Raw genomic sequence first — 9,428 nt, forward strand, 5'->3', positions numbered from 1 at the left:
TAATAAATTAAAAACAAAATTTGTACGACCCCAACACTAAAAGTATTCAAACTATCAATCGTTTGAAGTTGATTGCATTTTCTTTGTATAGTCGTGGACAAATCGGTTGCGACTTTTTTTTATGTTTTATAGGTTTCAAAACGCGCTAATATTTTGCAAATGCGAACCACGATTGATGTTATACTGTCTCTGGACTAAAGATAGTACATCGCGGTGTGGTTCGCATTTGCAAAATATTAGTTACCTATAAAATATATATTGTGTATGTTAGATATATTAGAAATCTATAAAAAAAAATGCCGCAACCGATCTGTCCACGACTGTACATACTCGTATATTTAATGCTATATTAAAAAGTATCGTATACGTAGGAAGGAATTTTTGTGAACCTGCTGACACGCAACGCAATAAAATCTTAAAGCGTGCGTCGGGTGCGTTTGGCATAAGATCGTCCGTCGTACTTTGGTAGCCTCCCACAGTGGCCTCATTAAATGTTTAATCGTTCTCGCTTCCGCGATGTTCTGTTGTTCGTGCTGCCTGCCGCATTCCGGGCAGAAATTGCGCAAGCACGTTGAACACTGTATGAGCGCCTTGAAAAAGAGGATAAACATATTGCGGAGAAGCCTATAAAACATTTCTACATTCTTTACGATACGATAAAACTTTAAAAGAATGCAACAGTAATGTCTAGAATCGTCACCGGAACTTCGCCTGTGCAGGTGTCGCAAAGTACTCTGTTGACCAGCCTACGTCGCACGGTGTCCATAACTGTGCGGTGTTGCAAGGGATAGTGCGGCGGCGGTACGGCGGAATTGGCGTTCGGCAAATGCGAGTCGCACAACGGGCACGTTTCGTAAATGTTGTCGGGTTGCGCGTAAATTCGATTGTCGTCTCGCAAGTCGCTCCTTGAAGAAACACTCGGAGCTGCCAGACATGCACACATATAATTCTGTCGAATATGTCTTTGTAACAATTAAATCAAAAGTACGGATTATGACGTTAGTTGCATCGTTAAAAATATTGAGTCGCGTTTCCCTTCGTTGAAATCAAATCTCTCCCCTCGCCACTTACGTTTGCTCATCAACTCGTAAACGCAGGACAAGCATATAGGATGCAGGCAGGGAAGGAGTCTAGGCTCCTCCATCCTCTGCCCACATCTGGGACACTGGAAGTCTGCATCGTGCGGCAATCTGTACGAAGGGTGCGTCGGTTCCCTCGGGTCTTCCTCGACTTCGCTGCCCATTTTGCTGCGAGTAAAAACGGGGGAAGGCTGGTACGCAAAGCCATTCGAATTCGACCAAGGAGCACGCCTCTTTCTGGAATCTTCGTTACTGAAAATAATCAAGGACATTTTATAGGACATTGTAAAAAGAGGTCTTAAAAATTCTATTCAGAGTCAGCTGTGCGACTTTATTACACTATGTAAAATTAATACTTTATGTAGTGTAATAAATTGTAATTTTAGCTCGATTCAAAAAGGCTTTGTACGTTAAATCGTATGTCACATATATGTTAATGAGCTTTAATCTCAGGTATCGCTCACCGTCTGTTCGAGTTAGATGCCATCGTCATTGGTTCGACGTGAACGAAATCGTCGGTATTTATACCTTTGCTCTTGCATTCGACCAAGTTCGCATAAATATGATTGCTGCTACCGAGCTCACTGCTGTCTGCCGCTGCCTCGCGACCGCAACAACCTTTCGAAGAGCGCGGTTTTGCGGAACAATTTATGAAATCCATTGGCACGCTGGAAAAAACGAAGTTGTAACGAGAGCTACGATAAGTATATAATTTTCTCCGACCGATCAAAATCGCATTAATGACTCACCAAGAAATTAAGGTACAATTGACGGGAGATACACGAACGAGTGAGCTGACTAGGCCGCACGAAGTCTTCCGTACTACTTCAGACTCGTTCTCCAACAGCGTAGCGGGTTAAAAATAACTTTAAAACATAGGCTATGAGCCAAGCGCTATGTGGAACTTGCCTTGAAATGCGAAATCTTAGCTGTTCTGGTTGCGAAGTTATAGATATCTTTGATATTTAGATCATCCGTTCGAAATGTAGAAAAATCTCGTTCCCTATAAACGTTTGCCAGAACGCGCGAAACTAGCTAGGTAAAAAATACTTAATATTTATGCGACAATTTATCGGGATGATTCTCTCCTATAATAAAAAACTTTTTCAAAGAGAATTTTTTAACAGATTATTTGTGAACAAAAGAAATTTATAAATAATATCGGAAGCAACATATATTTAATTTATATTAGGCGATAATTTTTTTCTATTGAAAATAAATTTTTCTACTGGAAAGTAGGTACGTGCGAGGCTTCAGTAATAAAATATGTATGGATAATAAATTTTATTTAGTATCCATGTAGTGTAAAAATAAGATCGGTAATGTATATATTAAAGAGTAAGCAGTACATATAAACGACATACAGACTTGATACAGTGCTTACTACATATCGATTTTAATTAAAATACATTCTAAGGCCATAATAATAATATTTAGACAAGCTCTCAAATAGGTTGACGGTCGCTACGCGACGCTGCTGATTTCGTCGCGTCAGCGATCATTGGCGCAGTTAGAATCACATAAGTACAGGAATAAAATTGATATGATACTTAAGACGAATTAAGTAACATGACGTAGAAGTGTGACGTTATTATTTATATCGCATATCTATAAACAATACTTAAAAGTCCATCTACCTTCTTGTTATCAATATCGATTCTGGAGGCGATCATTCTTATAAGGTACACAAGTCAATTCACACCTTCATGACTAGTATTTCAAATTTGGCCAAACTTACACAACTGTGTGCGCTATTTATTCTTTGCACCATTATCGTTGTATTTCTGAAGTTTAATAAAATTATATAAAGTTAGATGGGAAATATCTTGATTTTTTTTTATTACATCTTAATATGGTATTGTGCTTATTACCTCATGTCTTTATTCGAGAACCGACTTTGATAAATCCGTTCCGAGATTTACCGTTTCTTATATGACTACCGCTTTTACTCTTGCGATGCTCGAATAAAACGTCGTCAGAATCGGTGTCGGAGTCTGATAATACCATCTTGTTGTGAGTTGAAACTGCGAGAGAAAGATTATTATAACTTAATAATTATAATAAATGTGATACATCCAAGCATTCGGGATATATTAGGTGTACATACAATTCAATTTTCGGTCCCTACATTTAATTGATTACAGCACCTATTCAAATTTAATTTTTTTTTCACCTTGCAGTCGTTTTAAAGCTTTAAATTTAAAACAAAGTATCAACAGTTAACGGTACTGCCATCTATCTCAAAACACAGTAGCGGTAGTCGTTCGAAAAGCAGCATTTAAGGCATTGCCTCCTTTTCGCATTTCAATTGAAAAAAAATTCCGACAAGGCTAAGAAAATGATTTATCCGGCCTTAGGTGAAAATGCTGTCGTTTTATAGTACGTGTAAAAAGTGATTTCGAAAGATATGCCTGTGGTACGCACGCTGATTGTACACGGGCATATGGGATTTATACAATTTTGAAATGCGAAAAGGAGGAAAGTGCCTTAAATGCTTCTTTTCGAACAACATTGCTTTTTACCGCTAATGTGTTTTAAGATAGACAGCAGTATCGTCAACTATTATACCTTGTTTTAAAGTTAAAAATGCGCTTTAAAATGACTATACGATGGGAAAAAAATTAAATTTGAATAGGTGCTGTGGTCGATTAAATGTAGGTGCCCAAAATTAAATTGTACCTAATATATATGCAAATATTTTAAAAAGATAATTCTTAAAATAATTTATGCAAGAAAAATTAAAAGTAGTAAAATAAAAAATTTCAAATAGTAAGATTTTATAATTTTCATACTCTTTTATCTAAATTAACATTAAGAAACTCTACTTTATCTATCTGTTTAGACCAAATTGTACAATATGACATTGTATGATGTCAAGTAATGTATAATATCAGTAAGATATCAAATAAATATTACTGATATTACTGTTATTTTATGTGTAAAAGTTAAGTAATAAAAAGTTACGTACAAGCACTACTGTCATCTTCCGGCTCTGGGTGTAGCAAAGAATAACGCGGTGGTTTCTTCTTAGGCCGAAGCAAACGTCTTCTACCAGCGCATATCCTTTGGCACAAGCAAACAAGACCCCAAATAAATCCAACCCAGCATACGACTAATGATAGCAACGCTATTATCACATACAGGATACTCCAATCTGAAAAAAAAAAAGATTAAAACGTAATGTTGAATAATATGGAGTAGGCTGAAAAATGTGTGTAAAATAATTTAAAAGATATATGTGCATATATTTTGAGACACTTCGCGCTAGGTAATAGAAAGAATAATTTAACGTACCGCAATTAGAGTCTCCATTACCAAAATACTTTTGTATTAAGTTCTGCATCCAAAATGCTTCGCACAAGCATTGCCTTGTCTCTTGATCGCATACACCATGACCTAAATAGAAATGTACTTTCATTTTCTCACATAATATATTTGTAATTTTTATATAATCAGTTTTTGCGCGCGAGCACTTTATATTGCACTTTGATATTTGTACTTTCAACAAACCTGAACAATTATTTTGGCATACAGCGGTATCTATATTAGCAACCGACAGTTGCAAGAGACCGGAATCTTGCAGTAGCTTCTCTTTGAGTCTTTTGACTACTTCTGGACCCGGCAACATTGTTTTCCCCGCCTTCTTTTCCACGTAAAACACCAGGACGGCCTTTCCGGTGTGCGGTTCCGCTCTTAAGCTACGCACGATGATCGAAGCTTCGTCTCGCAATAACATCTGCAGTTTCACTACCAACGAATCTTTCTGCGAAACCGTCAACATACTAGCTCCAATGTTTAGCGTTAGTTCTACCAAATGAAATATTTGCGGATCTATGGAATAGAAAGGGAAAGTCAAGTTTTTTTAAAACTGCCACGTTATAAAGTGATATATATATATTTTTCAGATACCAACCGGGTTTCACGATTACTGATACGGTGTCTTCACTGTTCAAACCTTGATCGTCCGTTACTTTCAATCGAAAGACATAACGGCCAGGAACTATATCTGTTAGCTGTAAAAAAAAAAAGAAAAACAGGCAACACATAAACATATGCATATATGCATTGATACATTGTGTATAGAAAAGGATGGAATTTGCATTTTAGTTTTACCATTAAAACCGGTGATTTATCGGTATCTTGAACTATAGTACCAATCGCAAGACTAGACTGATCTCTGGTCCACAGCCACTGCCCTATCCTTAAGTCGTCGCTCGACTGCGAGCCATTAATGATTAGCGCGCTGATCGGCGCCGTCACAACTTGATCGCCACCAGCGTTCGCTTTCGGAGGCGCATTTTTATCTAGGGAATAAAATATTTTTGCAATATACATCGTAATATCATAACATACGATTACGAGATAGTACTTACTCTGCGTTACCTTCACGCTGATCGTATCCGAATTCGCGTTCCCATTGTCATCAACGACGGTCAATTTAAATACATAATCACCCTTGGTTAGTTTCGTGATGTTTGTAACGGATTCGTTAACCGTGGCAAATTCAGCGTTATTAGGCCCGCTGTAACACGAACATGATACATTCGTAAATCCAAGACGTAAGGCATGCAAGGCTGTGAGACGTAATTTAATTAGATACATTGTACCTTACTTGCTCCCAATGATACAAGACAATCTTTATGTCATCCTTACTTCTTGTGCCATTCAGAACAGCGCGGGTTGTCGGTAGTGCTATGCTTATATCGTCACCAGCATCGGCTGCAACAAAATTAATTAGATTAGAAGCGGTACACTTGAAACACAACTGCGCGATGCGTTAAAGAAAATTTGATGGATTTGATATTGATAACAAAATCGTTATATCAAATATAATGATTAACAAATAAATAAGAAAACACAAATCAACAACTCACCCTTTGGCGGCTTATTCGTCGGAGGTTTCACAAAGACATGCACCTCCGCCGTGGAAGATTGCTCGGAGTCGTCCGTCACTTTAAGTACAAATGTATACATCCCCTCCTCCAAGTTTGACAATTGTAAGTAAGGTGTTCTTGTGTTCTGCATATCCACCGCTTTGTTCTGATCGGACGGACTCTTGGTCCACTCCCAACTGGCTATTCCTCGATCGTCGGTGCTCAAGTTACCGTTCAGCGTCAACGTATTTTGAGGTAGATAAATGATAACGTCTTGTCCGGCGTTTGCACTCGGGGGATAGTCGATCACTTTCAACACAGTTATATTGGCACTTGTCGAATTTGTAACGTGATTTGAATCTTCAACTGTCAATCTGCAAAAAATACGATTTTATATGAAGACCATCAATATTTTTATCCAAGGAACGCGCCAGGGAAGGCTTTTCAGGAGCTGTCTCTGTATTTAAATGTCATATAAGCTACATTTGCGTTTAAACAGCTAGAGTACTAACTTGAATGTGTAATTGCCGGCAATAAGATTATCTAATTGAAGCGTGGGTGTGTCCACAAGGTTGGGCTGATATCCAATCGGGCCTTGTTGCAGCTCCCAGTGATAAGAGATGACACGATCGTCATCTTTACTACTCGAGCCGTCCAGGACCGCGCCTGTGTTCGGTAGCTTCACAATTTGCGAGGCAGGAGTGATTATGGCAATTGGTGCTTGGTTGATACGTTTCGCTAAAGTTAAAAAAACAACTCAGATTAAAAAGAAGACCGTTCTCTGCAGATAATAAAAAAGAAAAAAGAAAATTTTCAAAGCGCTTACGAGGTAAAACGCTAACATTGGCATAGGCTTCTCCATAAGCGTTCGGACTGCTTACAGCTACCTTAAACGTGTACAAGCCTTCCGACAAGTTGCTCAATTTTACAGTAACGCGATTCTGATCCGTCATTGTTCCGGTGTGCCCCTCCGGTTGACTAAGCAGACTCCAGGCGTAATTATAATGTTGATTGCCCCGTTCAGCGGGCACAGTATACGCGGACAGCGTGGCTTCGTTCTCCGGTAATCTCACTTCCTTGGAAACTGCCGAGACCAACAGCTGTTTCATCGTCGGCTTGATCGACGTGCCAGTCTCTTTCACAGTTGGAATTCTCGCTTGTTGCGTTACGCCGAGGTCAACAGCGTCTATTTCGTCCATTATTATACAAGTGCCTGCAGCGACACGTATAAATTATTAAAAATGTGAATGATTCCAAGTCTACTTATTTTTTTTTTTTAATAACGGAGTAGATGTGATGCTAAAAAAAATTCTAACACGATAAAGGTTTTAAATACATACAAAAATCGAAAAAAATTTCTTCTACCAGATTGTATTGCACAAATAAGTAAAACCAAAACATTATATACATACCAGCCATATTCCGCTTGAAGCCTAGAGGACACTGACAAGTTCCAACATCAGTATCCCCGTGTTTTACACAAATTTCATTATCCAGGCAACCCGATTGATCTATACAGTTGATTCTGCTTGCTTCGTTAAACAATATTTGATCTTGCTCTGTGCCGTCTGTATTCAATATTCTAAACATACGTGATGCAATCATTTTATTATTATTTATCGCTCAAAAGGGGAAAAGATACAAACGATACATGTAAAGTTCAATCTCAAACTTACACGGCATTGTCGTCATTGACTTGATCCAACACATCGCTCCACACTTTGTTACTCTCCACGGGTCTGACCAACACCATGCTCGGTGGATTGTCGTTCGCCAATTCGGGTCTATACAGCGGCACGCACACTATGGAGCTATCGCATTCCACATGATAGCACGTACCGTTGTGCATAAACGCTACGTTACACATGGATTTCTTGCAGCAGGCCATAACGCAGTCCTGCATGGTGGACAAGTGAATCTGCATGTAAGTTCCGCCAGTCAAATTTCCACGGGGCAGGTAACTTGTGAACACTCGCGGATACAGATCCGGGCACAGCAGTTGCACGTTCCACCTGGCATAATCGCCGATGCAGCTTTCGAATAGTAATAAGTATAATCCCAGGCGATATACTCCAATCATGTTAGCTGTACAATGGAATTTAAAGTCACACACAGGCATGTTTTTTTTCTAATTTACGAGACATTAATAAAGAATATTATCAATGGTGCAATGCGTAGTGTAATAATAATGACAAATAACACAGAAATCAAATAAAAACAATATATCAGAAAAATAAATACATTATTTTGATACAATTGAGTGATAAATAATAATGAAATAATACATGGTTTACAACACAAAAAAAAATATATCAACACACATCAATGATATAAACACACAAATTGTAAATCCAATAAAAATATAATGAATAATAAAATAAAAAACATGGTTGAGACAACACAAAAAAAGTGCATTTCAACCCATGTGTCAATGACATAAACACATAAATTGTAAATCTAATAAAAATATAATGATATAATTCATATAATGCATATAATTTTTTTATAGTACATTATAAAATATATATTTAAATGACTTAACTGAACGTGTTATCTAAGATCGACAAAGTGCGATATGTATTGAAGCGTGGTTGAGGAAATATATATCGGGTATCAATAAAGCTCTCAATAAAATAGGATACGTACATACCTGATTCTCGTCGCACACCGTTGTGAAAACAGAAGACGGGACGCTCGTGGAGATCAAGCGGAAAAATATCGTTTAGGTTACTTTACGATGACACATGTGTCATCTGCGCTGTCGTAAACCCCTCGCGATCCGTCGACAATTGTTCGCCCGGCGAGTCTTACTTTAAAGTGGCCTGCAGACTTACGCGACTTATCATATATTAGCAGCATGTTATTATCAAACGGCCTAGACCATACGGGTGATTATCATATTTCCTGTCGCGCCGTACCGGAATTAACGATCGCGCATAATACCGGCGATAAAAACGAACGCACAATGTATGGGGACGGCAATGCGACGATCCAGTCCCGACGAACGAGCGACGTCGCGAGAATCAGGAGCTGTCAAACGCTGTCAACCACCGTGGCCAACTGTTTCCCGCATTTTACTGCCATCTGCAATACAGAGAACTAATATACGCGATCGCAATTATAGATTTGTCCCTTGTGAGCGCGTTACACTACTTTCTTCACTTAAAACGAAATAAATATGAAATTAGACATTGAAAAAAACAGATCAGACGTATAAAAAAAGTTTCAGTCTAATGACAGCAGACAGCAAATGAGCTTGTTATCGACAGATAGGACAAATTATTATATAATTGAAGAACGTTGACATTATCGACTTTCTTTCCTTTCAAAAAAAAAATATAATTATGAAAACGTTTAGAATCAATAGTTAATTTTAATTTCGATGTACTTTTCTTTATACGAATTCTTTCTGGGTATAAAAACAAAAAAATAAAAAATTGAGGGACAACATCACACGGTGTTCCCAAGCGGTCAC

The 9,428-nt window shown here is 38.0% G+C and overlaps 2 protein-coding genes across 6 annotated transcripts in view; both read right to left on the reverse strand.

The window, feature by feature from the left end:
- LOC105448591 (transcription intermediary factor 1-beta-like) overlaps nucleotides 1-1,915 on the reverse strand; it is a 3,448-nt gene extending 1,533 nt beyond the window's left edge. For both annotated transcript variants that reach the window (XM_011687252.1, XM_011687251.1), the window contains exons 1-5: nucleotides 1,829-1,915; nucleotides 1,544-1,747; nucleotides 1,072-1,331; nucleotides 701-924; nucleotides 390-590 (exon numbers count right to left, since the gene is read on the reverse strand). In XM_011687252.1, the coding sequence (XP_011685554.1) occupies nucleotides 390-590; nucleotides 701-924; nucleotides 1,072-1,331; nucleotides 1,544-1,740 (882 nt within the window). In that variant the 5' untranslated portion in view covers nucleotides 1,741-1,747; nucleotides 1,829-1,915. The remainder of the gene's footprint in view (nucleotides 1-389; nucleotides 591-700; nucleotides 925-1,071; nucleotides 1,332-1,543; nucleotides 1,748-1,828) is intronic.
- Nucleotides 1,916-2,348: 433 nt separating this feature from the next.
- LOC105448592 (dyslexia-associated protein KIAA0319) lies at nucleotides 2,349-9,420 on the reverse strand. 4 transcript variants are annotated; one of them, XM_011687254.1, is made up of 16 exons: nucleotides 9,342-9,420; nucleotides 8,604-9,037; nucleotides 7,630-8,038; nucleotides 7,366-7,535; nucleotides 6,780-7,166; nucleotides 6,466-6,691; nucleotides 5,954-6,327; nucleotides 5,687-5,798; nucleotides 5,453-5,601; nucleotides 5,193-5,383; nucleotides 4,993-5,092; nucleotides 4,590-4,910; nucleotides 4,374-4,475; nucleotides 4,048-4,233; nucleotides 2,951-3,103; nucleotides 2,349-2,863 (listed from the first exon to the last, which is right to left on the reverse strand). In XM_011687254.1, the coding sequence occupies exons 3-15, from the start codon at nucleotides 8,031-8,033 to the stop codon at nucleotides 2,952-2,954; spliced, it is 2,874 nt and encodes a 957-aa protein (XP_011685556.1). In that variant the 5' UTR covers nucleotides 8,034-8,038; nucleotides 8,604-9,037; nucleotides 9,342-9,420; the 3' UTR covers nucleotides 2,349-2,863; nucleotide 2,951. The 4 variants fall into 4 exon arrangements, with proteins under 4 accessions (XP_011685556.1, XP_011685555.1, XP_011685557.1 ...); XM_011687253.1 differs by lacking the exon at nucleotides 9,342-9,420 and having other exon boundaries at nucleotides 8,604-9,304; XM_011687255.1 differs by lacking the exon at nucleotides 9,342-9,420 and having other exon boundaries at nucleotides 8,600-9,304.
- Between the last annotated feature and the right edge of the window lie 8 nt (nucleotides 9,421-9,428).

Source organism: Wasmannia auropunctata, unplaced genomic scaffold, assembly GCF_000956235.1.
Source record: "Wasmannia auropunctata unplaced genomic scaffold, wasmannia.A_1.0 LD336083.1, whole genome shotgun sequence".
In the NCBI taxonomy this organism is placed as follows: Eukaryota; Metazoa; Arthropoda; class Insecta; order Hymenoptera; family Formicidae; genus Wasmannia; species Wasmannia auropunctata.

What these genes read in the sequence shown, in the direction of transcription:
- LOC105448592 (XM_011687254.1), bottom strand. Translation starts at nt 8,033, where the DNA reads ATGATTGGAGTATATCGCCTGGGATTATACTTATTACTATTCGAAAGC. An exon ending in CAATGTTAGCGTTTTACCTC is followed by an intron (nt 6,692 to 6,779) that starts GTAAGCGCTTTG and finishes TTTTAACTTTAG; the next exon opens with CGAAACGTATCAACCAAGCA. An exon ending in ATGCCAAAATAATTGTTCAG is followed by an intron (nt 4,476 to 4,589) that starts GTTTGTTGAAAG and finishes ATTTCTATTTAG; the next exon opens with GTCATGGTGTATGCGATCAA.